Source organism: Schistocerca gregaria, chromosome 1 (assembly GCF_023897955.1).
Source record: "Schistocerca gregaria isolate iqSchGreg1 chromosome 1, iqSchGreg1.2, whole genome shotgun sequence".
Taxonomy (NCBI): domain Eukaryota; kingdom Metazoa; phylum Arthropoda; class Insecta; order Orthoptera; family Acrididae; genus Schistocerca; species Schistocerca gregaria.
Window position 1 is genome coordinate 907,189,874 of NC_064920.1, and position 18,757 is coordinate 907,208,630.

An 18,757-nucleotide genomic window follows, 5' to 3' on the forward strand; every position below is an offset into this window, starting at 1 on the left:
AAAACAGTGATTCAGTGTTGTGTATGGAGCTTGTGCAATAACATAGTTCTCTAACTATGGTGCTATGTCCACATAAAGTTCATTGAATATATTGGCTACCTGTTGAGCATCTTCTATCACATTGCTCTCACATTTAATTTTGAAATTATGAGTCTTGGTTTTACATTTTCCTATGCTATTGTTTATAACCTTCCAAATCGATTTTAATTTAATGCTACCCTTGTTAATGTATGACTCATTGCTTAGCCTTTTTGCTGCCTGTAAAACATTTCTATAGATGTTCTATTTTTCATATACTATGGTTTTCTTGTTGTATTTATTTTAGCATGTTTGCTTAGGTTTCTAAGGGTGGTTGCTAATTTTTTAATCCCTTGTGTTACCCATGTGTTTGTCTTCTCACTGACTTTAATTCTTTTGAATGGGAATGCTACATCATAGCAATATTTATAAACAGTGAGATGACTGTCATACTTTTTGTCTAAATCATCAGTTTGTTCTATGGCCCACCGCACCCTTTTTAGCATAGTATTAAATACCCTTATGTTGTTTGGATTAATAAGTCTTCTTTGTACATATTTTTCAGTGACTGTGTATTTCTTATTGCTCTCCTTCCTTATCATTATTTTTAAATCCACATGGTCAGAAAAGCCTGTATCTCTTACTTCAATATTGTACTTACAGCTTTGTTTGTTGGTAAATATCTGATCAAGTGCTGTTTCAAACCCATCCCCGTATCTGGTAATTTCCTGCACTGTATGTTGCATGATTATGTGTTACACAGATTTAATAATTTTACCTTGTTCTTATTACTTTTGATAAAATTAATGTTCAAGTCACCAAGAACTATAGTGCATTTTGACCTGCATCTCAATTTATTTAAAAGATCATCTATATAGTCTATGAACCGGGTAAAGTCACCTTATGGGGACCTACAGATGCAAGCAATGATAGTTTGACAGTCTGTAAGTTCACAAATACAACATTCAAAATCTTTTTCTATGCACTTCACCTTTCTAAGTTTTGGCTCTTTAGATTTAACATTACTTCTAACACAGATGCATACACCTCCACATTTATAACTTTTCCTGCAAAAGCTACTTGTTAAATCAAAGTCTGGTATTTTTGCTGCCCAAATCTGAGTGTCCTGCAGCCAGGTCACTGATACACAGCATAGAAACCTCCTTAAGATTGCAGTTTAAAATTAATTCCATCTCACACAATTTGTTGCCTAGTCCTTGCACATTCTTATACAGCAAAGTCAAGCCACCTAGGTTTCATGAACAGCTCACTTTAGTGTCCCCTTCAGGTTTGACCAATTCTCACATATTTCAGGCTAGGTCAGCCTTATACGTTTCCATCATCTGGTTCCGAGTTTTGAGACATATGTTCCAAATTGCTGATACAAGATAATTTGTTATTTACCATACTAAGTATTTTTGGGCCAGCAGAATCTTTCCTATTCCACTTACGCCTTGACCATGTCTTGTATGACAAGTTCTCAAGTAGTTACAATTGTCAGAGGGTTCATGGTTACAACTGATACATTCCTTAATATCTAAATGCATTACATTTTTAAACTGTTTGCAAATTGTTTCAAAATATTTGTTAGCTTTGGTTATTTCTCTGTTTACACATAATGTTTCAATTAACTCGTAACAGTGAGGTATTTTAAATAATACAACATTTGTGTTTGTTAACTTGCCCAGTGTTGTCTTCAGAGCTGTTGTTGCTGCAGCTGTTTCATTATGGTATACATTATTGGAACCATAAGAACTGCAAAGTCACTTCTTGACAAATTACTGCGGTCTTCAGTGTTGGTGAGGATCTGGTTGAATCTTGTTCCAGGTCTCACTATGCCTTCAATTTTAATGTTTTTTTGAGTCGTCAGGGTCTCTTCCAAAACCATCAGAGTAGATTCTGATGTGTTTTGTTTTTTCTCTTCGTATTTCTTGACTCTGTGCTCTATCTTGTTCTTTATCTGTTGCGTAAACTATGGGAAAGGAATGAATTGGAAAGAGCAGAATTTAATCATTGTCAATTTTTGTTTAAGAATGATGAATAAAGTTTGTACATATGGCATAGATTTGGATACACCACACAGTTTCAGGTAGATTATATAATGGTAAGACAGTGAAACGTACCAATACATTGTTTTTAGCGTAAGCATGAACCAACTGTTGACCTGAGGGGTCAAGCTGCCACATTTATAGGCTTACATAAATTTTGTAAAACCCTTATTTCATTTTAGAACTCAAGTTATTAAAGTTATTCGTATTCTGTCATTAATTTGGTTGCAACCTTAGCAAGCATACAAATCTACGCTGGTCCGACTCTTACTAATCGATACGTGAACATAAAACATAAACAGTTCTCATTTTCTAATTCCAGAATATCTTTTAGAAAAAGTAAAACTAGCTTTTCGTCAGTTTTATAGACTTAACGCATAAACAAGTTAGGAAAATTTTCCAATAAATAATCTTCATGAAATAAGCAACATAACAAAAAGCATTATTATCGATCACATTTTATGAATTTCAATAATGAAGGATAAAATCCTTGTAAAACTTTATATTGCAGTGTGAAAGGAACAAATTAATGCGTAACTGGATAAAGATAGTATATACCAGCAAGTTTTTGATCGTAATCCGTGAATTTCCTGTTTCTAATAATGAATGACGTAAGCAGTGATTGTTGGAAATAAATGCCCACGGTGTCGAATCAGCCGTCAGGGCCTCAGTTATTCAAAAGATTTTGGTGAACCAGTTTTGACAGAGGTTTACGTATTAAATATATAATTCTGAAACAGAACATTGTGTCAACCTCAATTTCTTGAAACTTCTCTTGGCAGTACCAAAGCATTAATTGCAATGTCAAGAACTCAGCATGTTGCAGCAAATTTTGATGAGGCAGATACTCACAAAATTATTTTACAGTTACTGCAGTTTCGGAGATCGCTGAGACATGAAGATGAGTACAGGTATTTGTCAATTAACTGTTATACCCTGTTATATTTCAACAGAGAATTAGAAAAGGAATTTTAAAGCTACAAAAGATCTGTGGGAGCAGATAGTTGATTTGTTATGAAATGCTGGATGAAATTGAAGAAACTGCAGTAGGGCAGGAAAGTAAGTAGATTCATCCTGGATATGTTGAAACAACAAGAAATTACTGAAAGTGTCAAGAAGATCATAGACTGAAATAAGAAATAGAAATACAGTACCAGATGGATGGGTAGGAAAGTGTAGGGAGCATAGAAGCAACTACACAGTGAGACAAAACCAAGTAGAAATCTATGAATAACACAGTAAATGTTCAATTTAACTGATAGAAGAAGATAAGATGGAAGTTCAACAAATCAAGGGAAAAAAGGCATACTGTATTTAAAAGATGACATTCACAGAAGGTATAAAAAGCCAAATTGGGAGTGCCTAGAGGAAGATTAGTCATGTATTACTAGGAGATAGGTAGACACCACATTTTTTGTCATCAATCTTCTGACTTATTTCTTCCATCACCATGCTCTCCCATGTGTAATTCTTTGTGTTACATGTAACATACACATTTATTTTAATAGTACAATAAATGCATTATATTTGATCTCGCTTTAACAGTAGTAGTTTTTGTATATTCTTGCTTCATGTCTGTTGTACTTCACATGGTTTAAGAATTCTGCCATTGAGTAGAAGCAGTGATCTAATAAGAATGCCTTTAGGCATAGAAACATAGAAAACCATAGAAAATGAATAAATAACTTTAATTCTATGTGGCAGACTATTGTACATTTGTATTGTGCTATTTGTACTGGAGGTTTTAAAGGTTGTTCTCCTTACTGACTGAACATGGAGTTTGTCTTTTTGCTTGGTATTCTGTTAGTGTAAATTACACTTCTTATTTAAACTTTGATAGTTTCCCTTACATATTTACAATTTTGAGGGAGGATGGAAGACTTCTGAAAGAGGGGCCTACTTGAGTTAGTCTGTTTTGCATTGTGCATTGCTCTTATAGCTCCTTTTTGTCAGGAAGGTTACTGACCCAGCAGCAGTACTACCCCAGAATATAATTCCACACTGTAGAATTCTGTGGAACTGGGCAAACTATGCAGTTTTAACCGTGTGGAAGCTTGGTTTGTGTGCAAGGAAGAGTAGACCGTAGCATACTTTTTTCAATGTCTCATTTGTTTGTATTATATGTCTCTGCTATTGAAAATAATTTTAAAGCCATACACCAGTATCTAAAAATTTTGTTTCCACTGGAGGTGTTCTCCCCACTAGAATTTATTATCACAAACGTGTTGCAAGCTTCCCCTTTCAAACAGAAATTAAACACATTTGTTTTGGAAGTGTCTATTATTAGTTTATTTCCACCAAACCAGTCATTTAGCTGGTGTGTGGCTTTATTTATGTTTTTTTTGTAGCTGTGTTTGTGTTTCCCCTTCAAGAAGGATGTTTGTGTCATCTGCAAACAAAATATTTAGTTGTGATTCTATGCTCACATCTAGGTTATTTATACACTCCTGGAAATGGAAAAAAGAACACATTGACACCGGTGTGTCAGACCCACCATACTTGCTCCGGACACTGCGAGAGGGCTGTACAAGCAATGATCACACGCACGGCACAGTGGACATACCAGGAACCCCGGTGTTGGCCGTCGAATGGCGCTAGCTGCACAGCATTTGTGCACTGCCACCGTCAGTGCCAGCCAGTTTGCCGTGGCATACGGAGCTCCATCGCAGTCTTTAACGCTGGTAGCATGCCGCGACAGCATGGACGTGAACCGTATGTGCAGTTGACGGACTTTGAGCGAGGGCAAATAGTAGGCATGCGGGAGGCCGGGTAGATGTACCGCCGAATTGCTCAACACGTGGGGCGTGAGGTCTCCACAGTACATCGATGTTGTCGCCAGTGGTCGGAGGAAGGTGCACGTGCCCGTCGACCTGGGACTGGACCGCAGCGATGCACAGAAGCACGCCAAGACCAAGCTGGGCTACGGTCCCGCACACCATTAGGCCGTCTTCTGCTCACGCCCCAACATCGTGCAGCCCGCCTCCAGTGGTGTCGCGACAGGCGTGAATGGAGGGACGAATGGAGACGTGTCGTCTTCAGCGATGAGAGTCGCTTCTGCCTTGGTGCCAATGATGGTCGTATGCGTGTTTGGCGCCGTGCTGGTGAGCGCCACAATCAGGACTGCATATGACCGAGGCACACAGGGCCAACACCCGGCATCATGGTGTGGGGAACGATCTCCTACACTGGCCGTACACCTCTGGTGATCGTCGAGGGGACACTGAATAGTGCACGGTACATCCAAACCGTCATCGAACCCATCGTTCTACCATTCCTAGACCGGCAAGGGAACTTGCTGTTCCAACAGGAAAATGCACGTCCGCCTGTATCCCGTGCCACCCAACGTGCTCTAGAAGGTGTAAGTCAACTACCCTGGCCAGCATGATCTCCAGATCTGTCCCCCATTGAGCATGTTTGGGACTAGATGAAGCATCGTCTCACGCGGTCTGCACGTCCAGCACGAACGCTGGTCCAACTGAGGCGCCAGGTGGAAATGGCATGGCAAGCCATTCCACAGGACTACATCCAGCATCTCTGCGATCGTCTTCATGGGAGAATAACAGCCTGCATTGCTGCAAAAGGTGGATATACACTGTACTAGTGCCGACATTGTGCATGCTCTGTTGCCTGTGTCTATGTGTCTGTGGTTCTGTCAGTGTGATCATGTGATGTATCTGACCCCAGGAATGTGTCAATAAAGTTTCCCCTTCCTGGGACAATGAATTCACGGTGCTCTTATTTCAATTTCCAGGAGTGTATATAGAAGGAAAATAATAGGCCCAAGAATGGACCCTTGAGGGACTCTAGTTTTGATTATTCCCGCATCTGAAAAATATGTTCTAGTGCTATCATTTAGTTCATATGTTATTACTACTTTTTGTTTCTGGTTTATCAGATTTGAGGGGAACCATTTTAGTGCAATGCCCCAAATGCCATACTTTTTGAGAGTTTCCAAAATGGTTCTGTGGCCCAAAATGTCAAAAGCTTTGCTTGGATATAAGAAAATACCAGTGGCATATTGTTTATTATCCAGTGGTTTTAGAGCATTTTGTAATAAATTATATATGGCACTCAACGTAAACCATTTTGGGCATCAGCATGGATTTTGTTCTTATCCGGAAATTCCATTAATATGTTACACATGATTCTTTCAATGAGTCTGCCAAAGACTGATAATATTGTGACTGCTCTGTAGTTTTCCAAATTTGCTTTTTCACCTTTTTTAGGAACAGGGATCAGTTTCGCAATTTTAAGCCAGTTGGGAAAGGTTCCAGTTGAGAAAGATGACTTGATTATCTCTGCAAGTGGTATTGAAATGTTTATAACACATTCCTTTATGATGAAGTCCAGAATACTATCAAGTCCTGAGGATGTTTTTCTAAAGGTTTTGCCACACAGAGTGGCTACGTGATTAGAGGTGCCATTTCACAGATTGCGCAGCCCCTCCTGCCGGAGGTTCGAGTCCTCCCTTGGATGTGTGTGTGTATTGTTCTAGCATAAGTTAGTTTAAGTACTGTTTAAGTCTAAGGACTGATGACCTCAGCAGTTTAGTCCCTTAGGAATTCACAAACACTCTAAAGGTTTTTGCTATATGAATGATTTCATTCAGGGATGTGTTATAGAGATAGATTGACTGGGGGCAAGAATTTACTTTATTCTGTTGATTAATTGTGCTATCTTCCTTATCATTAATTATTAGATTTTTTGAATTGTCTTCTTAATAATGCCTGAAGAGATTTGCAATCTGCTGCAGGGCATTAATTCTCTTGTTGTCACATTTCATATTTTCCTTCTTACTATTTTCCTCCTACTTTATTACCTTCCAGATTGTTGGGATTTTATTTTCTGACCCTGGGATAATATCATCATTGGCTAATATTTCTGCTCAATGTCTGTGTTTTCTATACACCTAAGTATATTTCGTGATACAACTGTTAAGGAGATGGGATATGTTGTGGTTTTTTTCTGTAGCTGAACAGTTTTGTATTTGTAATTGTATTTTATTCACATTTGTATTTCGACTGTCTCAGAGATCTACAGGTTACCTGATCATGCTGTACAGGAGACACCTCAATTTTTTTGTTATCCTTGACTTCGCTTTTAGATTTGTGTTCCTTGCCACCCACCTTTTGAGAGGAAATACTGTTGAAGATGTCAGAGAATGCTGTAAACTTTTTGTTGGTATCATGTGACTGAGAAAATGCTTCCCACCTTTTTCTTGATAACAAGTGATTGAATGAAACTTCCTGGCAGATTAAAACTGTGTGCCCGACCGAGACTCGAACTCGGGACCTTTGCCTTTCGCGGGCAAGTGCTCTACCAACTGAGCTACCGAAGCACGACTCACGTCCGGTACTCACAGCTTTACTTCTCCAAGTGTCTGTCTCCTACCTTCCAAACTTTACAGAAGCTCTTCTGCGAACCATGCAGAACTAGCACTCCTGAAAGAAAGGATATTGCGGAGACATGGCTTAGCCACAGCCTGGGGGATGTTTCCAGAATGAGATTTTCACTCTGCAGCAGAGTGTGCGCTGATATGAAACTTCCTGGCATATTAAAACTGTGTGCCCAACCGAGACTCGAACTCGGGACCTTTGCCTTTCGCGGGCAAGTGCTCTACCAACTGAGCTACCGAAGCACGACTCACGTCCGGTACTCACAGCTTTACTTCTGCAAGTATCCGTCTCCTACCTTCCAAACTTTACAGAAGCTCTTCTGCGAACCATGCAGAACTAGCACTCCTGAAAGAGAGGATATTGAGGAGAAGTTTCATATCAGCGCACACTCCGCTGCAGAGTGAAAATCTCATTCTGGAAGTGATTGAATGTTTCTATGCATTGGGTGTTGAAACTTCTTGCAGTCACAGTTCTTTTATAGTTTTATTTGGGTAGTGAACAGTCTAAGGGGGTTACCACTTGAGCTTCATGATCACTAGAACTGGTATTTACACATTTTGCTGAATACTGGTAGGGTATGTTAACAAATATTTGGTCCACAGCAGTGGCAAAAGTTTTTGTAATTCTTATTGGGTTTGTAATGGTTTGTTTTAAATTGAAAGTATTTGTTAGTTTGAGCAACAGGTCTTTTCTCCTGCTTGTTGCAAGGAAGTCAGTGTTGAAATCTCCATACAGTACTATTGATTTTTAGCCTACAAGTATCCTATTTAGTAATATTCCAAGTTTATTGACAAATGCCTCAAAGTTCCCATTTGGAGAGAGGTAGATACACATGAAAAACTGTATTTGCACCACTGACTTCTACAAATGTTGCTTCAAATTCTCTTTCTGTACTGAGGTACTGAAAACTATCAATACTACCAATAGTTTTGAATTTAAACCCACTTTTAATTAAAATAGCAGTACCTCCATTTTTGTATTTTCTTCTCCAGAAGTAGTTCACAAGTGAGTAGCCTGGTATTGTAAATGAAGCAATATGATCTGCCTTTAACCAGTGTTCTGAGAAACATAGAACACTGACAAAATCTCTTTATATCAGAACACTATGTCCTCAGCTGTTTGTTAGATGCATTACAATATCTATTCTGGTCTAGTTTTTGCCCCTACACTCCCTCTAGTACCATGCTGTCATAACTAATGTCTAATTACCTTGCCTCTTCTTCTAACTAGTGTTTCCCATACATCCATTTCCTTGGAGTTCTGCTGAGAACCTCCTCAATTCTCTTTTATCAGTCCACTTAAATTTTAGCTTTCTTCTTTTGCTGTTTTCCCACTGTCCATGATAACTACCAAAGAATGTTGCACTTAAGATGTTCATTCTCAAAATTTCTTCCTCATATTACAATCGATGTTTGACATTAGTAGACTCCTTTCAGCAAGGAATGCCCACTTTGCCTGTGATAGTCTACCTTTTCTATACCTAGTTTCTTCTGTGTAGCTTAATTTTGCTTCAAAAGTAACAGATATTTTTTGCTTCATCTGCTATGTGGTCACCATTATCAGCTGAGATGATGAGCTAGAGAGAGTACTAAGCAAATAACAGAAGGAGGAAAGATGGAAGGAATATAGAGAAGGACTATATAAGGGAAACAAATGTGAATAGAATAGTGTAGAAAGTGAAGAGGAAGCTGATGAGATGAAATTGGGATACAATACTGCAAGAAGAATTTGCCAAAGCATTTTGCACGGAAGGACCTAAGCCACTTGGAGCAGGCAACATTCTCTAAGAATTTTTGTGAATTTTTGGAAACCTTACCATAACAAAACAATTCCAGCTGGTAACTTATGTAAGATATACGAAACAAGTCAAAATCCTTCAGACTTCAAGAGAAATGTAATAATTCCAATTCCAAAGTTGCCTGATGCCAGCAGGTGTGAGTATTATCAAATCCATCAGTCTACTAAGTCATAGTTGGAAAATACTGATACAAATTATATGCAGAAGAATGGAAAAACTGGTGGAAGCTGAACTCAAGAAAGATCATTATGGGTTGCAGAGAAATGAAATATTTGATAAAGCTTTGCACAATGTTGACTGGAATACATTTGCTAAATTTTAAAGGTAGTAGGGATAAAAAAACAGGATGGGAAAGGTTATCTATGATGTATACAGAAATAAGACTGCAGTTATAAGAGTTGAAGAACATGAAAGAGAAGGAGTAGTTTGGTATGTAACCTATCCCCAATGTTGTTCAATCTGTTTCATGAGAAAGCAATAAACAAATCAAAGGAGAAATTTGGATGCAGAATTGTAGCTCAGGGAGAAGAAATTAAAGCCTTGAGACTTGCTTTCTATCAGAGATGGCAAGGAACTTAGGATATTAATTAAATGAAATTGACAGTGTATTGAAAATATATTGTAAGGTGAATATCAAGAAAAATTAAGTGAAAGTAATAGAATGTAACTGAGTCGAATTAAACAACATTGGGAAAATTAGATTAGGAAATGAGACATTAAAACTAGTAGCTGCATTTGGTTGTTTGGGCAGCAAAATAACTAATGATGGTTAAAGTAAAGAATGTATAAAATACAGATTCACTATCAGATAAAAGCATTTCCGAAAGAGAAGTTCATTAACACTGAATATAAATTTAAATATTAAAAAAAAATTCTGGAAGTATTCATCTGTAGTGTTGGTTTGTACAGAATTAAAACATGGATGATAAATAGTCAACATAAGAAGGGAATAGAAGTTTTAGAAATATGGTAATACACAATAATGATGAAGATTAGTCAGATAATTGTTGTTGTAATCATCCATTATTGGTCCATAAATAATTTTATTGAGGAGGTAAACTACAATATGTGACAAGTCTGTATTGGTATGCATCTTCATCATTAATTACCTAGTAAGTTAATTAATTTCAGGTATTTTGAAATCTGTTCACAGAAAGAGTGGAACCACTGCTTTTCATTGAATGCCAACTACTGTACGCTTCAGATTCTGCTGATTAGCTCAAAATATGTTCCATACAATCTTGTTATCACTACTTCAGTTAGCCATATCTTTTAATGAATGATATTCTAAAGAAAAATATGTATCTTAATGGAATAAGTATACTCAAATTAATCATTTGGACAGTAAAATTAAATGGAACTATTCCTAAATAACATTTTGAATTATTCATGTACCAGTATATTCTGCTACTACACATGAAATATGCAGCAGTATTGAAAACAGGAAGAAATTAGAAAAAAATTAGTTGGTAATTGGAGTAGAAGACATAACAGTTTTCAAGTTGCTAAGTCTCAACTGCATATGCGTAGAACAGTATTAAAAATTTAGACAGTTTCAACTTAGAAGGAATAAAAATTTAAAATATGGTTTTAATTAATAATTTAATTATTACTGTCCTTAAATATGTATGTCTTTACAAGTCATGAAATAACAACATTTGCTTAAAATTTTGTGAAATAGAGGAATAGTGGACAGACATATAAACTAGAAGATGAGCACTGTAGTTCAGCTTCCAAACTTGCTTTGCTTTTCAAACTGTGCACACAGTGCTGGTTTAAGGATCAAGCAACACAAGTTGCCACTTGGGGCACTAAGCAAAAGGGGGCCAGAAGCACTCATGTGCAGAATTTTGTATACAGGGTGTATCAGGAGGGAAAACTGACATAGGCAAAAGAATGTATATTGTGGAGGGGCACCAACTGATCTGTAGCGTGTACCCCCCCCCCCCCCCCCCTCTCTTTCTCTCTCTGTCTCAGAGAGTGAGAGTGAGGTGATTATGGAACAACTGATCATCATTGCCTGTGAAAAGTAAATAGTATTTGCTATTTAGAAGGATGTGTAGCTAAGCAGCACTGTTCTGGTACTGATAGATGAGCAGACTCAGTAGTGGATATGTTACTTAGCAAGTATGTACAAAGTGAAATACAAGAAAAAACTTTGAAACCACTACAACACAAAGGAATTATATCAGCATAAACATAAACTATGGAGTGTAAAAAGTTTGTGAGATGATCAAGAGCAGCACACTGGGTAGGTAACAAAAATAATAAGGCATTTAGACAATAAAATTTTCACAGTGGCCAAGAGTCTGCATCTTTTTTATGCATAAATTTGATTTACACCTTCTAACATAATATTTTAGGAGCTACTACAACAATCTTTACAACTGTTTTTAATACACATTTGTATTACATTGATTTACATTTGGGTATATATTCTGCTTTTACTATGTTTCTTATTTTCAGACAGTATGAAACATAATTATAATACTGACATGCATGACTGTGGCTCAAGACTCATTATACAATGCAACCACATTTAAATCAAGGACAAGTTTTTGAGTTACAGATATTGGATCTTCATTTGTCTGTCACTAACTTCAAATTCATAGAATTTACTTTGCCTTGATACCTCCTTTACCACTGTTTATTCCCAGTCTATAAGTTGATCAGCTATAATTAAGTAGTTTTGGTATTTTAAAAATTTGTTGGATAAAATAAGTTAGTGTCTAAAATTTTGTTCAACATGTGAGTAGAATTTGATTATCTTAGTAAAAAAACAGCCTTTACTACTTTCTAAAATAAATGACCTAGAACATTCTTCCATTTTTCATAGGAATCTGTTGACAACCACTCACATGAAAATATATAATGGTGTTACATAGTTACACATTTTACAACCATTTTAGTTAGAAAAGTTTGACCAACTGGTATGTGTATGTTTTCTAATATTGTATTCTTTTCAATCACTGTTTTTATATATACACACAAGCACACTCAGAGAATGAGTGTAGGAGAAGCAGATGTAGGAGGAATCCTGCATCACTACTCGTCACAAGGTCCTAGTGCAGGTTGTTTGTTGTTACATTTCTCCAACCTGCTATGAAGTGTAAAGTGTGTACTTGTGTCATGTGGATAACTGTGATGAGCTTTTGTACTGTGTAGTGTTGGGGTGGTGCTGTTATGGACAAAGAGGAGGAAGAAGTGAAACCATGTGCTGGCATGTAGCCTACTCCTCTCAAAAAGCCCCAAGGGGCCCACCAAGTTTAAATCCCCATCTGATGGATGTGTCACCATCAACAGTGTCACATGTTCTCACTTCATGTAACACTGTGGAGTAATCAGAAATCTGACCCAGGACATTGGTGCCAAGACTAGTGATCAGAAACCTTATGGCACCACCTCTTCTGCCCTTGCTGGTCAAATACTGGAGTGAGAAAATTTCATCCACCACCAGGATTTGCATCAGCCTCTCTCTGGGTTAAGTGCCACCACACAGGCTATGGAGGCAGGTGTACTGTTTTCTGTAACATCCCTTAAATCGGGTTGTCTGACAACTTTACTGCAAATTTCACAGACAGGACAAGTGATTCTTTCTGCCACAGTGCCTATACAGTGTATATACTATACTAACATGTTGCACATGTAAAAAATGAAAAAATAAATAAGTGACAATGAAGTATATTAATTCCTCAATTAAGTTCTTTATTTCATCACGAGGTTTAGCCATGTCCAGGCTTCTCTATCAACATATATGTATCCAGATAAAAAGTTACAAAAAGTTACTTATAAATGAAAGTGAGAATGAACATGGGTAATTTGTTTAACAGATGCTTTTTGCTGCCCACAAAGTTTGAACAATCAGTGTTCAGACAGGAATCCAGAATACTACTACAACCATAAATACTGCAAGAAGAAAATTAAGCTAATTACAGTGTGCAAAGACGAATTTAAAGAGTAATTCAATAGTACTATTTAACAGTACTTTCCTGATGTTCAAGATTTCTCATATAAGTGATAGGTGGCACAATATAGAAGAAGAATTGTACTGAAAATTGATATTTATAAAGGAAAACATTATTTGATGACTGTGTTTTTAGCAGGAATACTGGAATAAAAGTGGTTCTATGAAAGATGGAAAAATGTAGAATAATCCAGTAAAGAAAGAGAGATAAAAATAAGCATCAGTAAGTATTGTCTGCTATGCCCTTCACAGTGGTTTGGAGATGTGGATGTTGATGTAGATCTGTATTTTATCACCCATGGAAAGTAAATGCACTTGTTGGTGTGTATAAAACATTTATCTTCCAAAGGTTTATATCTATTGGTCTTAATTTTTTTAAAGTAAAGGTGGACATTTAGTGAACATTTACTTATAAGATTAGACTCAAACAGCTTTTTAATATGATGGAACTGCCATAGAAAAAGCAGTGAGGTAAAGATGTAATTTGTTATTATTTACTTAAGCTGTAAGGATTGAGATGAGATGTATAGACAATCATGGCACTGTTAATATATCACTGGCTTTTTAGTTGTCACACTCAGCTTTACCTGTGCTATAGAAATTTGAAATTTGGTGAATATGACTAGTTACTTAAGGCAGATAATACAGAAATACGAAGCATATAGAATAACTAATGAATTATTGAGAATCCCTGTTACTGACTGTTGTTGTTGCTGACCATATGTAGGATCAGATATTATTTTAGGACAGATTTTTATGTATGTATCAGACTGCGATATATTTTCATACTTCAAATGTCAAGAGAGTAAAGAAAATCTGTATGGACATGGAAAGGGTAGTAGCTGTCACAGTAGAGGTAATGCTAATGGCAATGACAATGGTGTGAATGAGAGTTAATACTGATTTGGCAGAGGTCATAAGAGGCAAAGAGAGGATAAGAAGTAGATATGAAGGAAGAGAGATTAGGGATAATTCCTCTTGCATCCATTTCATTGTACTTTCACTACTGAATTAGAGCTATGTAAGAGGCAGGAGGCGGAAGTTAAAGGGCTATTCCCAAAGAAATACATTATAAGAGCCATTGGGTGTATTATAAATTAGTTTCTGAATATGCTTGCTACATAAAAACAGTTCTGTTTGAGAACACAAGTTGCTGTAATAAAGGAAATACTTTCTGGAGTCAGCAGATTTTTCGCTCAATAAATGGTCACAGTAAAACAAAACATATGAATGATTATGAATCAGTGAAACTGATGACAGAGAAGAGCATTCTGTTCTCCACTTTCTATCTCTGTTAGCTTAAAGCTTTTTACTGCATGAAATGTGATGGTCAGTAGCACATGTTAGAACAGAGCAGTAGAAAAAGAAGGTAAGGAGAATGTCTCAAGATTTGTTAATTTAGTAATGGATGGAGCAATAGAGATGAAGAACTGAAATGAAAATTGTGAGAAACTAAAACACTATTTAATGAGCTGTGTACATCCAGATACACCATGTGTATATAGGCACTAGAGGTACAGTAACCCACATGAAAGGTGAGAAATGCACAATAATTCACTAAAGCAAGTGATATAAAACTAAACTTATTCATCTAGATATGGTACAACAATGATTTGTTGTTCATTTCAGTCTCATATAGACTTTCATAAGTGAGATCATTAAGTTATTTAAAAAATATAATTTCTGTTTCAATATTTAAATTCTTTTCATTTACAAGGAAAAGTTTATGAATTTTGTTAAGAGAGTGTTTCATGGTTCTATGTAATGACCATTTAAGGCATTCTTTGCACATAAATCATTCTTAAAGGGCACAAAAGCTTCAGGAACAGAAAATCACAGCTTCTGCAATAAATTAAAAATTACATGTTCTCTAATGCAAATTGCTCCAAAGAAATGAGCAATAATTACTAGTGTACATCCTAAAAGTCTCATTTTACTGTCTAGTACCTTCATTGTTTCCTTTTTTTTAGGGATCTTCCCAGACAGAACCCCATTGTGATCCCTATAACCTGGAAAAGACATTAAGTACATAAATATTATGATAGAAGGAAACTACTTGCAATGTTAAAATCAATTAAGAGGCAGAGTTCTTTAACGACAGAGAAAATATATTAATACTGTTAAATTGGTTATTTAAAGTAAATTAATGAACTGCAAATTACAGCAATTGTTCATAGCTAAGAGTACACATAAACATCACACATTCAAATTAAAATAAGAAAATTTTACTTTTAAAAAGTGTAAACATATATCACTAGCTCACCTATTTTTTTATAATTGGTTGATGAAAGTACTTTGATACATAATTTTTTGAGTGACAACACAACTAATCTTGTGAATTAATTAGAAATTAAGATAATCTTTTGAACAATTTTCAGATTTTTAGACTGTTTAGGAACTATTTTTTCAGACACTTTCATGTTTTATGTTTGAGGATATTTAGCAAGACATAATGTGCCTATGAAGATAACGTATTTTAAAAAGTTTTATATTTAAAATTCATAACTGCACTGTGTGTTCTTGGATCTAGTTATAGGTATATCTATCCTTAATAATTGGATAACTATAAAATATACTCACCAAGTAGTGACAGGAGAAAACATATAAAGGTAAATAAGTGTGCCAACTTTCAGAACCAGTGCCTCAGTCTTCTGGCAGAAGAGTCAGAGGGCAGCAGGAGGGATGGAGGAAAAGAACTGGAGAGGTTTGGGAAATGGGGAAAGTTTGGAAAAGTTTACCAGGAGCCTGGATCAGGGGCTATTTACCAGACAAGATAAGAAGAAAAGGTTATTGGGGACATTTAGAGGAGACTTACTGATGGGATGATAAGGGAAGACTGATTGTAGGGGCATTCCCCAACAACCAGTGTTTCCTTCTCATCACATCTCATAAGTCTCCCCTAAACTGGGGTTCTTGGAAACTTTTCTGAACTCTTCCAATTTCCTAAACCTCATCTCTCTTCCTGCCCCTTCCACCTTTCTGCCAGAAGAGGAAACCATTGGCTCTGAAAGCTTGCACATTTACTTAACCATTGCATGTGTTTTTCTCCTGGTGCAATTTGATGAGTAGACTTTTTGTCTATTCAATTACATTATATTTTCAAAAACTGATGATTTTCATACATATATCTTTAATATGTGATGGGTATTACATTCATTACCGACTGCCTTAGGCAATACTCAATACTTATTTAATGTAATTGGCAACTGTATATGAAGGAGGATGATGGAACTGGTAGTATATTTAACTGTATAAGAAAAGAGCTACAAGAAATGTGAGTAATGGAAATTTTAGACTTGCACCTGGTGTCCTTCTATTCCCAGCCAACTAAAACTTCTTTTTGGTCTCTGAAGAATTACTCCACAAAATGACATATCATCTTAGATGAAAATAGTCAGAAACTATGAATTTTCATTGTTGTAGTCTATGAGTTGTGTCCTGTTACTTAGGTAGGTAGGATTCAAAGAGGGAGACTTCCTAGATGGTATAAGGGCAGAAGGGTGGAACTATAAGGAAATTATAAAAAATATCTGAATTGCGCCAGTGAACTTTTTAACACATTAATCGAATTCACACAAGGTAGTTTTTCCACGTGAAGGTTATGTAATTTTTGATGCTACAGCTGGACTGTAGCTGGTGAATTGGGGTGGGGGAGGAGTGGGTGTCATGCAATGAGGTTGGGGGTTAATCTGCTCCCAAAACAATCATGAAAAAATATATATATTCTAATAATGTTGTAGTTTTCAGACTTCAGTTTGATCCCACAGTAATCTAAGTGAGCTATGCGACAGATCTATGCATTATTGTGTGCCATTAATTATTCTACAGAATAATTGGCTCTTCTCTTTGCACTGTAAAATTTTAAGCTGATTTACATAGTTATACATCCAAGTACACTTCTATAATGCAGGTAGGGAATGTTCTTAATTTATAAACTAACAAATAGTATGATTAATTTCACTATGTGTTTTCCATTTATTATGAACACTGGTTAATTACATTTAGTATAATCCCCAACATGCACACTTTATTTTGGAAATGCTTTATACAAAAAACATATATCTTCTAAGTTAATAAAGACCATCGTTATGTGCTAGTTTACATTGGTAACACCAACTGGTACCCATGAAATTTGGATCTTGTCATGTTGTGCTTCATTATGCAGACTAAGTGGAATTTTTTCTTTCTGTTATAGAAAAAGTGACAGTTGGCTGCCTATTGAGTTAGAAGTGGTGCTACAAGTATTTTCTAGGTGAAGTAGGAAAATAAAAGGAGAACAGGGCTCAATACTGAACTTCATTACAAGAAAACATGCACATCTAGATTGTATGGAGGCTGCTGCTTCTAAATTAATGACAGAGAATCCAACCTAGAACGTCCAGGGGAATGAATAATCTGGATGTTCGAGGTACATCTTCCTCTCTTGCTTCTACATTTGATAAATTTGATGCTGGTGCTTACATAAACAACAGACCTCTTGACTGTGAATTGACAATGAAGCTTGTTACTGAGCACTGAATGCCACCGTAAGATTTTGCTTTCTCTATCACAAAGCCTTAGAAACTATGCTTTGCTGATGTACTCCTTAAAAAAGTAAATGGGCCCTGTTTAAGTATCACATTGTGTTTGGTAAAGAACAAGCTGGAACGGATAGTCACCAAAAACCCTTGTGTGCTTGTATGCAGGATATTTACAAAAAGGAAAGATGCACATGAAGTGTTTAGGAAACATGAATTAAGGAAATATGAGCAAAGTCATTACCACAAAATGAATGTCTTAGTAGCTGATAATTTTGCTGTTAACTTCACTCACAAAGAGGAAGAGTATCATCACTCAGATGAACAAGGTGACAGTTAAAGACTTGTGTCCATAGCAGAAACCATCCTGCTGTTGACTAGACAAGAAATACCATTTTTGGGAACAAATGATTCAGGATGTATGCAGCTAGACAGTACCAAACCAGACTGGAATGACAGCTGCTTAAGAGCAATAATGACAATGTATGTTGGATTAAATTAGATTACTACTTGTTCCATAGTCCATGAATATGACACACACACACACACACACACACATATATATTAAAAACAAAGATTCCAAGACTTACCAAGCGGGAAAGCGCCGGCAGACAGGCACATGAACAAAACATACACACAGAATTACTAGCTTTCGCAACCGATGGTTGCTTCTTCAGGAAGGAGAGGGAAAGACGAAAGGATGTGGGTTTTAAGGGAGAGGGTAAGGAGTCATTCCAATCCCGGGAGCGGAAAGACTTCCCTTAGGGGAAAAAAAGGACAGGTGTACACTCGCACACACACACACACACACACACACACACACACACACACACACACACACATATCCATCCGCACATACACAGACTATGTGTATGTGCGGATGGATATGTGTGTGTGTGTGTGTGTGTGTGTGTGTGCGAGTGTACACCTGTCCTTTTTTTCCCTTAGGGGAAAAAAAGGACAGGTGTACACTCGCACACACACACACACACACACACACACACACACACACACAC

The 18,757-nt window shown here is 36.6% G+C and overlaps 1 protein-coding gene across 2 annotated transcripts in view; it reads right to left on the minus strand.

Moving 5' to 3' along the window:
* Positions 1 to 1,497: 1,497 nt before the first annotated feature.
* Positions 1,498 to 18,757, minus strand: part of LOC126274762 (leukocyte surface antigen CD53-like) — a 123,257-nt gene continuing 105,997 nt past the window's right edge. The window contains exons 5-6 of one of the 2 annotated variants that reach the window (XM_049977141.1): positions 15,172 to 15,233; positions 1,498 to 1,990 (exon numbers count right to left, since the gene is read on the minus strand). In XM_049977141.1, the coding sequence (XP_049833098.1) occupies positions 15,174 to 15,233 (60 nt within the window). In that variant the 3' untranslated portion in view covers positions 1,498 to 1,990; positions 15,172 to 15,173. Of the gene's footprint in view, positions 1,991 to 12,944; positions 15,234 to 18,757 lie in introns of those variants that run through there. The other variant, XM_049977140.1, reaches the window with a different exon arrangement.